This window comes from Myodes glareolus, chromosome 3, assembly GCF_982192425.1.
Source record: "Myodes glareolus chromosome 3, mMyoGla1.1, whole genome shotgun sequence".
NCBI classification, from domain to species: Eukaryota; Metazoa; Chordata; class Mammalia; order Rodentia; family Cricetidae; genus Myodes; species Myodes glareolus.
Genome location: NC_142028.1, coordinates 64,427,190 through 64,444,780, shown reverse-complemented (window position 1 = coordinate 64,444,780; position 17,591 = coordinate 64,427,190). Strand labels below are relative to the sequence as shown.

General features: G+C 52.8%; 1 protein-coding gene across 1 annotated transcript; it reads right to left on the bottom strand.

Moving 5' to 3' along the window:
• Nucleotides 1–93: 93 nt before the first annotated feature.
• Nucleotides 94–7,730, bottom strand: Hcrtr1 (hypocretin receptor 1). The gene is made up of 7 exons (XM_087903861.1): nucleotides 7,118–7,730; nucleotides 6,774–6,952; nucleotides 5,514–5,757; nucleotides 5,134–5,249; nucleotides 3,411–3,637; nucleotides 2,302–2,423; nucleotides 94–860 (listed from the first exon to the last, which is right to left on the bottom strand). Exons 1-7 carry the CDS (start codon nucleotides 7,314–7,316, stop codon nucleotides 697–699), a joined length of 1,251 nt encoding a protein of 416 aa, XP_087759987.1. The 5' UTR covers nucleotides 7,317–7,730; the 3' UTR covers nucleotides 94–696.
• Between the last annotated feature and the right edge of the window lie 9,861 nt (nucleotides 7,731–17,591).

Sequence of the window (17,591 nt, the reverse complement as noted above, 5' to 3'; positions counted from 1 at the left end):
TCCCCGCCCCACAGCTGCCCCATCTTCCACTACTAACCTGAGCAGCACAGACTTTGTGTAATGACAAGGAAAGGAACCAGTCGATGCCAGGGTTTTAATTACAATTGCTTCGGGCTGCTGGCCTTCATGCTGAATGGCCACACTCCACAAAGCCAACGAGATCCAGCCTGTGGTGCGTGCAGTCCACACCTGGAGAGGGTGGGCTGTGCTTCAGAGCCCACTGAGAAGGGCTGGATCCGAATTAGTTCACAGGGACATCTGAGCAGCTGGCCATGTGTGACCAGGGTTTCAGGTGGCCTCCAGGCCAGGTAAATATGCCTGTGGGGACCTTTGGAACAGAGTCCAGCCAGGGAAGGCCTGTAATTGAGTAGGTCTTTGGGAGGAAAGCCAAGCTCTGAAAGGGTGGGGTGACACTCCGGGGTACAGCCACATGAGGCAGGTACGACAGTAACCGTGTCCACAGCACGAAATGATTTACAACGCTCTCTGCTTTCTTGAGCGTGCTTAAGTCTCCTATCAGCCCTGCTTAGGGGACACAAGCTCAGAGAGGGAATGACTCTGGCTGAGTCACCCAGGCAGAAAGCCAGGGCTGGAGTCTGTCTCTCACCAAGCAGCATCAGTCTTTTCGTGAGTGCTGGGGCAGATCCCAGGCAAAGGATCAGGCTGTGCCTCCCGGAGCCCTGGGCCAGGCCCCACTTAGGACAGCACTGTGGTGACACTGGTCAGCACAACATGCTCAGAGACTTTGGAGACAGAACATCGGCTCTGCAAGGACACGGACTTGTGTCTGGCAGAGGAGCGGGGACCCAGCCCAGGCAGGCAGCAGGAGAAGGCGGCCTTAAACTGCTCCCGAAATTTGCCTTGGTTGGGAGACAAAAGACACAGCCATAAGGGGGCAAATGCAGCAGGAAGGGGTTCGAGCTCAGTCAAAGTTGTGTGGTGGGGCAGAGAGGAGGGGGCATCTGGGACGGAGAGCCCTGCCAGCCAGAGAGGATGAGAGGCCCCAGTTGGTTCTTGGAGCAAAATGCAATTGTCTTGATTCCTTGACTGCACTCTGGCTGGGAGCCTGACTCAAGACGTGGTGTCTGGCTCAGGGGCCTCAGGTCACCTCTGCCCTCCACGACGTGTGTGTGTGTGTGTGTGTGTGTGTGTGTGTGTGTGTGTGTGTGTGTGTAGCTCAGGGTTCATGCTGTGGCTAACCTCCCCAGCTCTGTCTAATGGTATTGAAAGGAGAGCTGCAGCCCTTGCTGGGGGCAGTCACACTGCACCAGGGGCTAGGCCAGTACCTCAGACCTCATCCCCCAAAGCATCCCCCACACCCCCCGAGGCTGTGTCTCACATCACAGATGTGCAGAAGGATATGGCTTGCCCAGGTCCACTCAGCTGGAAATTGAACGTGGGGGTCTAACCCCAAGTCATCTCTTAAAGGGGAAGGCAGAGTGGGAGAAGAGGGGCTGCACAGCACTGCATTCAGCTCGTGTGTGTATGTATATGTGTTGGGGGGCAGAAATCGAACCCTCCCCAATCGTGTCCCCAGTCTGCCATTCTTTAGTATCCAGCTCAGGGCAGAGCACACAGCAGACACTCAGCAAACACAGGCCAGGCAAGCCGTGTGCACCTGGATGGCTGCCTGGTTCTTCCTCTGTAGTGTTCTTCTGCCCTGTCCTCTGGGCTGGGAAACAGCTGGGAAGCCTTGGTTGAGTAACACTAGGGACCTCTGCCCCTTCTAAAACATCCTAACTGTTGTTGAAAGAGCCTGGGAGGCAGAGGACGTGAGCAGGAGTATAGGGGAGTATAGAACAGTGTGGCGGGAACGGGACCAGGGGGCCCAGACTCCCAGGAGAGAGATTTGCTTTGAGGCTCATGAATCCAGGGGTAGCCAAGATGGCCACCCTACCCTGTGTCTCTGTGGCTGATTGTTCCTTGTCCCTCAGCTAGATTATACAATCACCCTCAGTCAGAGCCTCCAGGGTCCTCTTCTCAGGCCTGGCTCCCTCTAGAAACGGAAATTGCTGTCTGCACCAACCAGAAAGGAACTAGTAGGAAGTCTTACTGCACATTCTGCCTGGATGGGGGATAGAGGCCCAGGTTCTGCCTTTCCTCTTAGGTCTGCAGGTTGGTCAGACTCCATTCTGGGTGCTATGAGATTATGGCCCCTAGCAAGGGCAGTGTATTTGAGTTTCCCCTATGAGTGGAGGATTCCCAGAGAGAGTAAGTGAGCAGGTACATCTTCTCTTACCAGCCTGAGATGGACCAAGGAACCATGGCCACCCTGAGCCACTGCATGCATGGTCCACTTACCACTGAGGAAGTTGTAGATGATGGGGTTGGCGGCACTGTTGGCATACACCAGCCAGTGGGAGAAGGTAAAGCAGGCATAGACAGCTTCCCGGTCGCTGGCTTGGCGGAACATCCCGAACACTCTAATGCCAGTGAGAAAGATGGAGAGAAGTACGACAGGTGGGCAGGGGGAGAGTGCCCACAGAACTCTAGCTAGAAAGTATAAGGGTCCCCAGTGCTCACTACTGTCCATTTGCGGCACTTGGTTTGAGATCTTGACCGCAAATTTGGACACCAACTTTGGGTATCCAAGCATGGGTTCTGGCCAGAATGGGCCTTGGGACAGGAATGAATATGATTTGCTCAGTCTCCACCTTTCTGATCACTTGGAGCCACTCCATTTACCTTTTCATCCATCCCAACAGAAATAAGACATCATGGATAGCATCCATTGTTTTCAGTTAAAGAAAGAGAGAAGTACGTGACCCGGATTCCACAAGTCAGGACATGGCTGAAACCAGGCTGGTTGCTGTCCACTATTCCATGACCTTCCATTGATGACTCCTGACCCCTTATCGTCTGTGTCCTTGTATTCTTCTGCCTAACTGGTATTCTCCCATCCCATGATGCTTGCTCCTACATGTCTGCCAAGTCTCTTCTCAGGGCCCTAACCTAGGCTGGCTTTGAATTCATGATCCTCTTCCCTTGGCCTGTTGAGTGCTGAGAGTGCAGACACGCACCTCCCAGCTTCTCAGAGAAGTGTTAAATAGCAACAACAGTGTGTCTGAGACACCTCCCCATCACACTCTGCCCTCTTCTGGTATTTCATTTTTCTTCATAGTCCTCACTGCCTGATACACACTGATTTTTCCTTCTTTCTCACTGGAGTGCAGCCTCTATGAAGACAGAGATTTTGTCTGTCATTTGTAGCCAGTCACCCTAGAACTTGAGACCCAAGGGCATGAAGGAGCGGGTCTTCCCAATTGCCTTTGGAGGCAGGCCTGATATCCCTACGTGACACTAGAGAAGATGAATGTGGCAGAGCAACCACCTGGCCCAGGGTGGAGAGGAGTGGAGTGAACAGACCCCGGAACCCCTCCCCTCCCCACATGGCTCCCCCATGTCCTCACCTCTTCAGGACATTGAGGACACTGATGGGCAGATAGCAGAGGGCAAAGACCAGCAGAACCACCATTAGCATCTTAGCCGTCTTCCTCCGAGCTCGCATCTGCTTCACTTCAGCCAGGAAGGCTCGGGCCCGGGGTTGGGGCTCTGTGCACAGTCCCTGGTGCTGAGCTTCCAGTTGCTCTGAGGGCCGCTTCCAGTTCCGCACCAAGGCCGATGTGGTTCCAGGGATCTACACATGCACACACACACACACACACACACACACACACACACACACGACAGCAGTGGATGTTACTCCCTGAGAGACAGTCATTCCCTTTGTCTGGGGACACTCTGGGCCTGGTGGGCAAGGTAGGGGCGTGCAAGGAAATTGCCACACTGTGGGGTGTGAACCCCTTCCTAACTACTCTCCCATCTTCCTTAGGTCTGCAGCTCCACCTTTGGGGACAGGGTGAAGAGCTGAGTCATGAAGAGATGTCCATGTCGCACTGTGGGGGAGGCCTGGGAGTCAGGAGGGCCTCAGAGATGGCCTGGACTGAGTCAGGGAAGAACTCTCCACCCAGGTGGATGCTCAGAAGCCTGAGTAGCTCTGGACTCCTGGAGCAAACACATGCTGGGAGCCCCTCCCACCACTGGACATCACAATTGCCCCACAACCAAGAGACATGGAGCCAGAACACAAGAAAATAAAGTTTAGAGACTGCTCACACATGCATGGGCTGTGTGACTTCGCTAAACCTTTGTTCCCTTAATGTAGACCAACCAGGAAAGGCTCTGACTGGGCATCCCTGCAAGGCAGATCCTGGGTTTTACCCAAACCATTGCCCTGCATGGCCTAGGGGTGGGTTAGCACTGTGTAGAATGTATGTGACATCCCAGAATGTTGGTGTCATCGGGACCAGTCAGCCCTGTGACCCACGTCCTCTCACTGCCTAGATATTGACCCAGGACTTACTGCCGTTTGTGCAAATGGCTCTTAGCACCCATCTTCCCATGATCACTGACCCAGGAAACCCGCTGTGGGCTCATGTCATGAGGGGAAAGTCATGCCTGGAACCAGTTGGCCTTACTGGTCGTGGCAGTCAGTTGCCCACACTCTGAAGTGGGCAAGAATGCCTCTTCCTTATCTAGCTGTAAGACACTTAACCTGAAGACCAGCTGGGTGAACATTTGGAGCTGTAATGGTTAACCTCCTGTTATGAAGCTGAGCATTGGAGCCTCAGATTCGGGTTCCAACTCCCGTCTTTCCGCTCACCAGCTGAACGCTTTGGGGGACATTGTGTTGCTTCTCTGGGTGTTTTCTCACATGTTTGGGGCATGGGGAATATGATGTGGTGGTTGAAGCTGACTGTCATCCTAACTACTCAGGAGGCGGAGGCAGGAGAATTCCAACTTCAGGCTAGTCAGGTCAACTTAGCAAGACCCTGCCTCAACATTTAAAAAAGGAAGGAGCGCACAGGGGTTAGGGAGAGAAAGATCTGGGGAGAGTCTTCGGTGGTAGAACGCTTGCCTAGCATATGCAAGGTCCCAGATCTCCAGTCCCAAAAATTAATTAATTAATTAATTAAAAGAGGCTGCAGATCACTTTGCGGCCTTCGTCTCCCCATGTCCCTGGATCTGGCCTTTCTGTCGTCACAGCATGGATGTCATAGTCTAATGTCAGGGACCATCTACCCCGTTAGAGTAACAGCTACACCGTTTGCAGCCCACACAGTGACGCCTTACCTGGCGGCCCCAGAGCTTGCGGAAGATCTGGAAGTAGGCCATGGCCATGAGGCCCAGCGGGGCCAGGTAGGTGACAATGAAGAAGCAGCTGTGGTAGATCTTGGGGTAAAGTTCATCTGTAGGGGTCATGAGATGCAAGGGTCAGGTCTGACCTGGGAGTCCCAGTCTGCCTCAGCAATGCCACCTTGTCCCAACAAGCAAGGACCCGGGGATAACTGAATTTCACATAGGCACATGGCAGGGAATTGCCCAGTCTAGTGGTATCATCGTGGATGGACCCCTAGCAGATGCCCACACTGGAGGTGACACCCACCCCGGGGATACCCACCCTGAAAGTCCCCTGTCCTAGGGGTACGCACCCCAGAGGTGCCCACCATTACCTGCCCAGTGTTCATCACAGACAGAGAAGAGCCGGGTGCGGTTGGCTAGCTCAGGCAGCACACTGCTGCACTCCATGACAGCAGCCTGGGGCACCATGACAGCCAGCGACACCGCCCAGATGCCCAGAATGGAGCCACGGGCGCGGCGAGCAGTACTCTTGAACATCAACGGGTGGCAGATAGCATACCAGCGGTCCAGGGCGATGAAGCTGAGTGTCAGCACTGCCACCGACACGGACACAGCCTGCCCCGTGGGGACACAGCATCAGAGGTGTGGCAGGGAGCAGTTCCGCAGGCCAGAGCTACCAGGGCAGCAAATTCTGACTCTGCCGCTTTCGGACTGTGTGAATTTGGGCTCGTCACTCACCCTCTCTGAGCCTTAGCTGCAATAGCATTTATCTGGCAGGATTCTGGTACGAATAAATGAAATCATGTATGGAGAATGTCCAGTTGGAGACCTGACATGCACTAGGCACTGTTCTACTGTGAACCATGTTACTCTGTGTGACAGACACTCTTCTCCCTGCCTTACAGTGAGGTAGGTGCATGTTACAGTTGAGGAAATTAGACATGCGAGTCCCTCACACTTAAGCCAACAGACTGAGTCAGTTGAGCAGAAAACCTCAAACCAGTGAGAAATCCAGGCAGCATTTCTGTCACCCTGGAGGTCATCCCTTCCCTCTGTTGCTGGGAGAGGCAAAGATGAGTCTGCCATGCAAGTAGCATAGGCAGGCATGCGTCCAGAATGTCCCAGTTTCCCAGGGTGCAGGAAGAAGTCTGAGGGCTACTGAGAGACCATGGTGGTCTCGGGCCAGCCCTCCTTCTGACTGCTGATCACTGTCTGACATCCTGGTGTCAAGGATTGGGGAAGCAGGCTAGAAAGGAGAGAAGATACAATTCTCTCTGACTCTCTCTCTCTCATTTGGTCTCCACTGGGGTCAGGGAGCAGACCCAGTGAGCATTTAGGACCGCCACTGTGGGCTCCTGTCTCCTCTCGATATGTGCCCGTGTACCCGGGGGTAACTGTGTATGTACACATGGCCAAGTTTGTAGCTGTCACCAGGAGGGGATGTCTTTGTGAGTCTGTGAGGCTGTGTCTGTGTTCCTGAGTGCCCAGCCTGGTGGTCTGGGTGACCCTGCAAAAGTCCTGAGCCACTGTGACTTGCCTGAAAGGTGAACCTTAGAGTCACTGGGACCCGCCAAGGCCATAGGTGTTAGGCAGGCGTGATAGGGGCTACTGGCGGGTGTGGGCGAACTAACCTGTAGGTAGGGAATGACCTTGCACAAAGCATGGCCGAAGAGCCACGATTCAGTGATGTCCACTAACAGGCTGGCAGGCAGGCAGATGGCAGTCACCAGCACATCTGCCAGGGACAGGTTGACAATGAAGTAGTTGGTGACTGTCCTCATGTGGTGGTTCCGCCACACAGCCAGGCAGACTGCAGAGAGCATGGGGTGAGTTAAGTCAGCAGCAGCCATGACCATCCAGGCTCTGCTGGGATACTAAGCCCCCGTCACCCGCACCACCACCACCACCAGCAGGAAGAGGTATGAAGGCAAGGCCGGGCAGAACTCCCTCTAGGCCTCAGAAGACAGACACCTACCCAGTGTGTTGCCCACCAAGGCTATGAGGAACACAGCCACGTAGGCTGCGATGAGAACCCACTCATACTGCTTCGGGTAGAGGTAATCGCGCCACAGGTAGTGGAGGAACTCATCCTCATAGTCTGGAGGGAGGTGATAGGGCTCCCTGCTGCCAGTGGGGACTCCGGGCTGGGCCCCGGGAGTGGCGGAGGGTTCCATGAGCTCTGGAGCCACTTCAGCTGAGGAGGGTGCTGGGCTCTGTGGAAGAAGAGGAACTCCCACAAACCCTCAGCCCACTCCCTTCAGGGGCCCTGATTTTGCACCCAAGTCTTTGGGGGTTCCAGCCCAAACTTCATGAAGGAGAGAAGGCCGGGGGAGAGCGAGAAAAGGAGAACAGAAAAGACAGAAGGAAGTGGGGAGGGAAGGAGGGGACATTAGGGACTTTGCCCTACCTTCCCTCTCTAATCTTACTCATGAGTTGAGAGTGGTGGAGAAAGTCATCTTACCTCCCTCATTCAGCCTCAGTTTCCCCATCCAACGGAGTAATAAAGATACCTACCTCCCAGGCCTCGGTGAGGAAACTGAGCTCTAAAGCTTAGGAACTACTTCGCCCAGAAGCCGGCCTCCCAGTCAGTGTCCGGGATCATTATTAGTGAGCCCTGTGTGTGGATGAGGAGATGGGAAGCTGAAAGGTTGAGCCCCTTGCTCAAGGTCACCTGCGTCCTCCAGCCAGCACAGATTTAGGAAAGGCAGCCATTCCCAATAGCAAATATTCTCTCAAACCTTGGTTAGGGCTGGGGGGGGGGAGGATTCAGGGAGATACTGAAGATCTAGGTTCTGCCCACTAGACCTGAGATACAGAGAGAGAGAGAGAGAGAGAGAGAGAGAGAGAGAGAGAGAGAGAGAGAGAGAGAGAGAGAGAGAGAGAGAGAGAGGAGTGCGGGAAGGGACTGACCACCTCCCTGGGAGAAATGAAGTAGTCCCCCGCCCAAAAACGGAATTCTCAGCACCCTTTCTAGGTCTCCTCGAGTCCCGGGGGCCAGGATGACCCCCCGACGGCCGCCAGGGGTCGCTCAGCCGGCGCGCAGGTCGCTTTCCATTCATAAATCCGGCCCCACTCAGGCCGCTCCCTCCTCTCTTCCTCAGACCCCTCCTTCCCCTAGCTGGGTAGGGACGACCCTAGACTAGTGTAGGAGGGTGGCCAGTCCCCGGAGAGCCCTAAGGGAAGGGGCAGAGACGCTGGCCTACCGATTTCCCAGATGGACCTCCCTGCTCCTTAGGGGGTCTGGGAGGATTCCCAGAAGGGTCAGCAAGAACCGCCTGGAGGTGAGCGGAGTGGGTGGTGGCGCAGCCTTCCAGCACCCAGGTCACCCCCAGAAATTTCGGGCTTCCCCGCCACCTTCATCTGCCACTGCTCCTCTGGAACTCCCATGCCAGTCCTGAGCGCGCCCCCCCCCCCCCCACACACACCGCCGCCCATACCCCGCACCTGTTGGCTCCCAGCCCCGAGCATCATCGTTTGCTGGTACCTGGACCTTGCACACGGGACTTTGCCTTGGTGCGAGGGGAAGGCAGGGGCAGGGGACGCGGCGGGGCAGCCCCCTCCCGAGGCCGAGCTGTCCGCTCGGTGGCTGCTCGGCCCCAGCTCCGCACCCGTGGTAGCTTGGGAGGGCTCGGACGGACTGCGTGCCGTGGGGAGGGAAGGGAAGGGGAGCGGGGCGGGAGGCTGGGCAGGGAGGGGAGGGAGCCCCGGCCCCGTCTGCGCCCGAGGTCTCCCAGCTCCAGCCCTGCCTTGTACTTCAAGCTTTCATCCACCTCCATTCACGCATCCACTAGCTCATTCATACCGTGCGCATCCTTTCGACACTTACGCTCCCGCCACCCTGCATTCCGTGCGCACCTAGGGTGTGTGTGTGTGTGTGTGTGTGTGTGTGTGTGTGTGTGTGTGTGTGTGTGTGTGTTGGAGGCGGCGTCGGGGGACACAGTGAAGGGGTGGACCCCACTTCTACTTGCTGTCTCACCTGACCAGTGAGAATGATAGCCCAAATGGTTGTCACTGAGGTGAAAGGAAGCCGGTGCCGCCTCCAGGCAAGCTCAGGACCTGCTGGAGCAGCTAGTGTTCAGAGACGTCAGAAAGTCCCGTCTCTCCCAAATCTTGCCCCAAATCCTTGTTCGCTCCTACTTCTCCCTCCTAAAGCAAGGACGTGAGGTGGAGGAAGAAGAGGGGGAACTGGAGGCGTTCATTAATTCAATAAATATTTCCCAAGCTCTGTGGCAAGCAACGAACCTATACTACGGCCGCCATTTCCACAGGCTAAACGATGTACGATCTCATTTAATTCCCACGTCAGTCCGGTGAGGTAGTTGTCACTGTCCCCTTTTTTACAGAAAAGACCTTGGATACACGCGGTTCAGGGCTTTGCCCAAGGTCAGAGGCAGCGCTGGGGGTTCCAACCTGTGTTCCACTCAGATCTGTTGGCACCCCAAAGGCTCCCAGCCATGCAGAGGATCTCACCTGGGGATTAAGGCATTTTCCTATGGTGCTGGGAGAGGTCCTAGGGGGACCGAGGTCACAACAGGGTCAAAGATTTCACCCAGGCTTCCAAGAGCAGCAATACCTGCTCCAAAATTTAAAGAATGACAAAAGACCTAGAGGCTAGGGTAGAGTAAGGGAGGAGGGGGGGTCTTTAAATAGACAGCACCAGGTGCAAATGATTGCAGGCTGGATCTCCTGGGACTCCTAGGCAGGTGGAGGGGGACCTTCCAGGCTTAGTCACCTTGTCGACTTCCTGCCTCAGGACAGGACCTTCCAAGCCAGGAAGTCTCCTTTCTCTCACATCCCTCCCCAGGTGCTAAGCAGAGGGCTGCGGTAGCACCCTTATGGATCTGGTGACCTCTACTCCCAAAGACCTCTACTCTACTCTAATGAAAGTGCCTGGACCTGAGAAGGAACGTTGTCCTTGGGTAGCTGTGGCAAGATGGTGGATGATAGATCTCTAGGATCTTTGTTTGGTTTGGTTTTTCAAGACAGGGTTTCTGCATAGTCCTGGCTGTCCTGGAACTCACTCTGTAGACCAGGCTAGTCTTGAACTCACAGAAATATGCCTGCCTCTGCTTTCTGAGTCCTGGGATTAAAGGCATGTGTCACCACTGCCCTGTGATCTCTAGATTCTAAGTGCCCTGTCTGCTGCTTGAGACAGGGGAGGGAGGGATGGATGAAGGACTCCCAAGAAGAGAGATGGTGTGTGTGTGTGTGTGTGTGTGTGTGTGTGTGTGTGTGTGTGTGTGAGAGAGAGAGAGAGAGAGAGAGCTTATGTATTCCCAGAACGGTTATTAGGATGTGTCTAGGGAGTTCAGTCTGTTGTCATGTGTATTTGTGTCTCTCTGTACAAGAAAGTAGACACTGGATAATGATTGGGGTTCACCCTGGCTAAGATATTTCTGCATAGATCTTGATTTGCCCCTGTGTTTTGGTGTCTGTGTCTAAGGACTGTGTGTGTATGGAGGGGAGCAGTTTTCTGTCTCTGTGGGTCTCAGCATGCATCTATGATTTTGCCCGGCGCTGGCCTCTCCGCATCTTTCCCTGCGAGTTTCGGAATGTGAGTGTGGGCATGCCTTGGTGCCTCCAGCTCTGCAAGTGTGTGAGTGTGGAACTCAATCGTCTGCTCCCATGGTGACGACTCATCTTTCCACATTCCGCTTCCCCCTCCCCAGTCTGGAGCTGCGACCATTTGCCATGTAGGGGTCCCCGAGGAGGTTACAGTATGTGGGGGCTGGGAGGCAGATCATTCAAGGACACTTAGCTAACAGCTGCTGCAAGCGATGTGCAGCCAGGGATGCGGAAGGTAGAGATCACTGCGTGGGCGGTGGGCAGCTCAGGCTCCACACTGACTCTAGCTCAGAGCTGTGGATTGTAGTGAGCAAAGGGCCTCCAGTCTCCCAAGTCCGTGTACACTGGGGGTGCACTGGTCCATGTGTGTGAAGGGAGCCTGCCTGCCATTCCCCTGAACCCACTGAGAGCATCCAGTGTTTTAGGGTTAGTCCCAGCTCCCCCGACCAGGAACCTCCAGGTGCCCACTTTTCCCCCTTTATTCCTCTGTACCCCAGAGGTGGCTGCTTCCCAAGACAAGAGTTGTAAGAAACTCCTTAAGGTGGCAGATCTCTATTCTTCGCCTGCCGGACCCAACCGGATCAGCAGGAGACCGTGCGCCCCAAGACCATCTGGTCCTGATTTGGGTACCCCAATTTAGCTACAGGTGGCTGATCATTGGGCCTAGAGGAGCAGGAGAAAGAGAAACCTTGAATGCCTGCTTAAAGGACATCTGAGCTGGGCATGTCCTGGAAGACCCACGGGAGCTGTGGTTGTTTAGTTCTTGGACACAATGACACTGGCCCCTGGGAGCTCCTGGGAAAATGCCAGTGCCCAAGAGAGACCAAGGGCTTCAGGCTTTTCATCTCTAGATTGGGCCATCAGCCCCCATGCCTCCTCTGTTCAGGGAAGGCCAGCCTGAAACCTTGGCTTTGCTTGAGCTGTCTGTCAAACCGTGTCCACATGACCTTTTTCCTGGAACCAGCCAGCCCCAGCCTTGTTGATCTAATCTTGAGCCTCCAAGCCTCAGGTCCCTGTCACATCCATCTTCAAGTGTCAGTCCAGGCACGGTCCTCAGGTGCCGGCTCCCCCTCCCTCCCTCCCGGTCCTGCTGTGATGTGACTTACAGTAACTTCTGTCTGGCTAGGGTCAGAGCCATTGAACAGTAACAGGCTTTGCAATGTGTGGACACCACTGGCCTGGCTGTGGGTGGGTGACAGTGGTCGGGGGGACAGAAATGCTGCTTAGAAGGCCCTGAGTCAGAAAATGGGGGATAGATAGAGGTGCAGGGCTCTATTGTACTCCAGAAAGGGAGTTCCAAGAACTGGGACTAAGGAAGTCACTGAGGTAACTGTGAGGTTATTGGTCCCTGGGTTCAATGGCAATGGCTTCTGGGAAGGGCTAGCCTGATGCCCAGATGGCTTGTGTTTTCAGCATCTCTGTAGGAGGATGTCCTCATCCCTGGAGTAAGAGCTCCTTTTCCAGGCCTGGAGGCTTAGAAGAATCAGCATGCACCGAGGAAGGAGGGGCCCAAGTCTGGAATCAGCACCCTTTTAGATTTAGCATCTTCCACACAGGGGTGGGACAGGGGAAGGGGTTTGCTCACCCAGCTACTCACTCAGCAAACCCTGAGGAGGCCCCCCCAGCTCGGGCTGGGGAGCCCCTTGCATAGAGATGGTTGGGTGGAGTCAAATGCGTGGGTTTATTGTATGGAGACAGACTCCGGTCAATGAGTTTAGGACCCATAATTGAGTCGAAGTGGAAAGCTAGAAAGGCCTGGTTGAGCAGCCAGCTAGGTGCTCCCTGATATATGCTCCTGGACAGTCATTTCCGTGTCCCTAGAAGTCGGCAGTAGGTTAGATAACAGCTCAAAGGGGACCTAATCTGACCCGGAGCTCAGGAGTTGAACAGTTGTGAGCATGTGCAAGGCCTTGGGTTCTGTCCCTGACACTGAACAAGAGGCTGTTAAGAAAGGTGAAATCTGTGAGCTGGAGTCTGAGGATGTGTCTCATGGAGGAGTTCTGGCTTAGCATGCGCAAGACCCTGGGCTTCTACTCCCAACTCGTCAAAAACAAAAACGAAACTCACATCACAAACAACCCCTGGAACCAGACAACCAAGAAGACTGAGCAGATGTGGCTCTGTTATAAGGCTCTAGAAGGGGCGAGACAACGCTAAATATCCAAGTAGTGGAACAGGGAACCTCAGACAGAGGCAGTAGGAAGGAGGCCCAGACTGAGTGATACCGGAGTGGGAAGCGGCCCCAGCTACACACCAAGCCTGTGAACCTGGAAAAGTGAGGGAGTAACTCCCCAGAGCCTGGAGAAGCTGTGCAACCCTACGGATCCCCTGGTCTTTCTCCTCCAGAACTCATTTGGCTGAGAGCCCACAGCACTGGAGAAGATCCGCTTACATTGCTTTAAACCAGTACATTTGGGATGATCTGCTGTAGCGAGCACGCATGCACCCACGCATTTGTACACACTCATGCTGCTGTTGGTTAAGATCGAACCACAGTAGCTTTTTTCCATAGGGAGGCTTGTAGGAAGACGTCCTGAGACCAGGCGGGTTGTAGGGTGGAAGGGCTGGGCATCAGCCAGGTGAAGATTGGCACCCGTAGGTCCGTGATCTTCCAGCATTAGTTTCACATTTTAAATTCCCAGTGCTCATGGGGGAAGAGTTAGTACTGCCAGACACGCTTATGTTTAACCTATGCTTTGGTACTGCTTGTATGTTGAGACCATGTTAGTGCTTGGGGCTGTGAGAACTCTTAAGTAATGAAACAACCAATATGAATGTTTTAGGGGAACAGTTGCCGTGATGAAATGCTACAAGCAAGCAGTGTTGTTTACTGGCTTGTTCAGCCTGCTTTCTTGTTTTTGTTTTTGCTTTTGTTTTGAGACAGGGTTTCTCTGTGTAACAGTCCAAGCTGTCCTGGAACTAGCTCTTGTAGACCAGGTTGGCCTCGAACCCACGGAGATCCACCTGCCTCTTCCTCAGGAGTGCTGGGATTAAAGTCCTGTGCCACCACTGCCCAGCTCAGCAGGGGTGTCTCCACCCACAGTGATCTGGGCCCGCCACACCCCCCATGGATCACTAATTGAGAGAATGCTCTACAGGCCTGTTTACAGACCCATATCTGGAAGAATTTTCTCAATTGAGGGTCCCTCATTTCAGATGACCACAGTGTGCGTGTCAAGTAGACACAAAACTCGCCTGCACAATCAGTGAGCAACAGTCACGGTAAATGTGTACGGCTGTGGTTATTTTGACAGAGAAATACAGGAGGAACACAAACAAGAGACAGACTGCTTTTCTGGGGTGGTCTGGGTAGGGGAGGTCAGAACAGGTAAGGAGCAGGCAGGAGTAAGAAGGATTGTCTAACCTTGGCCCAAGTTACCAGATATTTGAGGAAAATCTTAAACAGGAAAGAAAGATAACCCAAAGACCAATATATTCCAGAAGCCGCTTGGACTGGGTCTTGAGGGCTGACGGGCAGTTTGCAGGTGGTGTTTGAGTGAGACCAGTGTTGGTTTGCATGAGAATAGTCCCCATGGTCTCATATATTTCAATGTTTGGTCCACAGGTGGCAGAACTGTTTGGGAAAGGTTAAGGGGTCTGGCCTTGTTGGAGCGGGTGTGTCACTGGGTGTGGCAGGATGGGGGTGACCTTTGAAATTTTAGACATCGTTGCCAATCATTCCCAGTGTCTCTGCCTTGTGGTGTTGTCTCAAGATGTGAGCACTCAGCTACCCCACCATGCCTGCCAGCCTGCTGCCAAATCTCCTGCCATGATAATCAAGGACTCACCCCTCTCAGATTTAAGCCTCCAAAAAAATGTTTTCTTTCCTAAATTGCTTTGGCCATGGTGTTTTGTCAAGGCAGTAGGGAAGTAGCTAAGACAGAAGGGGTGGGCAGGAGTGAGACAGGAAGAGCGGGAGGGGGTCCAGCTACTGGGGACAACATGAGCAGAGGAGGGAAACAGGGCTAGCTCAAGGGTTCTCAGACTGACATTTAGTTTGGCCCCCAGGGTGTTCCCAAAATGAGCAATGAGGAATAAAAAGATGTCAGACCTTAGTCTGGACACTCAGGAGGCAGAGGCAGGCAGATCTCTGTGAGTTCGAGGGCAGCCAGGGTTACACAGAGAAACTTAAGGGAGTAGGGATAGGATGGGTAAAGGCCTGGCCTCCAGTTTGGGCTGAAGAGTTAGGACTCTGTCAATCCTAGAGGCAGTACAATCCCTGCATGGCTTCAACAGGGTATAATGCAGACAGATCGCCAGTCTTGCCCTGCAACTCCGGGACACTTGAAATGAATGAGGAATTCACTCTCCTTTAAACTATTCAGAAGAAAATAAAGTAAAATCATTTTTAATTGAGTAGAGTAGCTCCGGACCGTTGCATTTGAATGCAGCTAACATAGCAGATGGCGTTGGTGTAGAAAGATGACAGTGACTCTGTGTAGGCCATCCAACTCTGGTAAGGCAGCTCTGCCATTACCAGGACACCGGCACTCAACTGGGAGAGTGGGGAGTCCGGCTTGTGTTCAGAGAGACCGGAGCCACACTGGACTTAAATCACAGATCAGCTACTTGCCTGCTGTGTGACCCTGGGATGCTACTTCACTTCCTTGTGCTTGGGTTTCGTTGTCTTTAAATGGAAAAACACTGTATCCGGTTGTGGTGGAAAGAAAAATGTCACCCCTGCCATACACACACACACACACACACACACACGGGTGTCTATAGCCTGGTTGCTAAAGTTTATAGCAAAAGGAATATTTGCAAGAATGGCGAATATTTTCTAGAGGGCTGCAGATGTAGCTCATCTGTTCGAGTCCTTGCTCAGTGTGTACAAAGTCTGGGGTTTGATCCCCAGGATGGCATAAGTCGGGCAGGATGACACACAACTGTAATACCAGCGCTTGGGAGGTAGAGACAGGAGGATCAGAAGTTCAAAGTCATCCTCAGCTACATAGCAAGGGCAAGAGCAAGCTAGATCACATGAGACCCAGTTTCAAAACAGTTTCTGTTTTTATTTGAAACACGATTTCCATTCGTAGACCAGGCTGGCCTGGAATTCACAGAGATATGCCTGCCTCTGCCTGTCAAGTATTGCAATTAAAGGTATACAGCGGGGTGAGGTTGTGTTGGATTGTCCTGATGAGCCTAATATAATCACAAGAGTCCTTGCAGAAAGGCTGGAAGTCAGAGTGGTCAGGGTATGCTGGTGGGAGCACGTGAGGGCAGAAGGTATTGGGAGCCAGTGAAGGCAGGTGACCCCACCAAGTCTGAAGAAGGAACACTGTTTTTAGACATCTGCCCTCCAGGCCTGTTTGAAACTATGGCACAGACCAGCAAGATGGCTCCGTGGGTAAAGACTCTTGCCACCAAACCTGACAGCCTGAGTTCAATTCTCAGGGCCCACATGAGCACCAACACACACACACACACACACACACACACACACACACAGAGAGAGAGAGAGAGAGAGAGAGAGAGAGAGAGAGAGAGAGAGAGAGAGAGATACATAATAAATGCATAAATGTACCTATAAGCCATAAGCTTGCAGTCTGTCATAGAGATGGAACACACATCAACAGGTTAGGTGAGTTAAAAATGTGCAAAGCCCTCAGGAAAGTGCCTAACAGGTAGTCAGTGTGTGTATGTGTGTGTGTGTGTGTGTGTGTGTGTGTGTGCGCGCGCGCGCATGCACCTTCACTGTCTACTGTTACTTATGACAAAGCTCAGCCTGGGCCAGAGAAGGCTTGTAACATTCATATTCAAAGTAATGAAAAGAAGTGTCATTTCTACAGATATCTGGGTAGCCTGAATTTGATTACCTGAATGAAGCTGCAAGGGATGCTGGGAAATGTGCTTTTTCTCCAGAGAGACAAATCAGCTGATGCCCAGCTGCAGCATCAATGTTCGAGGACTCAGAGAAGTCAGAGGTGGTTATTGAAGAGCCGGCAGTGTCCGGCACTGTGACAGCTTTCTCAGCGGCGACTTCCTGCCATATTTGACTCCGTACACATTTCCTCACACTTCTTTCTGGTACATTAATTTCATTTTGCTTTGTTGTGGTGCTGAATGTGAAGCCCAGGGCTTTCAGGTGTTAATCAAGTGTTTTCTTGTACCAGGTTTTTCTTTTGGGCCACCAACCAGCTCCCCAATCATGAAATGGAGATTTAGTATTGGTTTTGAATGCTTGGCCAAGCTTAGGCTCATTTTTGGCTAGTTTTTTTGTTTTGTTTTGTTTTGTTTTTGTTTTTCAGGACAAGGTTTCTCTGTAGCTTTGGAGCCTGTCCTGGAACTAGCTCTTGTAGACCAGGCTGGCCTCGAACTCACAGAGATTCACCAGTTTCTGCCTTCTGAGTGCTGGGATTAAAGGCGTGCGCCACCACTGCCCGGCTCTGGCTAACTCTTTTAACTTAAATTAACTATTTCTTTTTATCTACATTTTGTTTCGAGGCTTTTTACCTTTTCTTTCTGTATGTCCTACTTTTCTTGCTTCTTCCATGTCTGTCTGTCTGTCTGCTCCCCCCTACCCCATCTCACTCTCTTTCTCCCTCATTCTTGTCTCCTTTTCTTCTCTCTCAAGCCTAGATTTCTCCTCCTACTTATTCTCACTGCCCACCAGTCCTGCCTTTCTCTCTCCTGCCCAGCTATTGGCCATTCAGCTTTTTATTAGACCAGTCCGGTGCCTTAGGCAGGCAAAGCGAAACAGCAACACACTTTTTCATAATTAAACAAATGCGGCAAAAACAAATGTAACATCTTTACATCGTTAACAAAGGCAGCAGGAACAAATACAACACACCTTTACACAATCAAAGTCATATTCTGCAGCATAAGCAGATGTAACACGTCTTTACCTAGTTAAATATTCCACAGCCCTCTCCCACTGG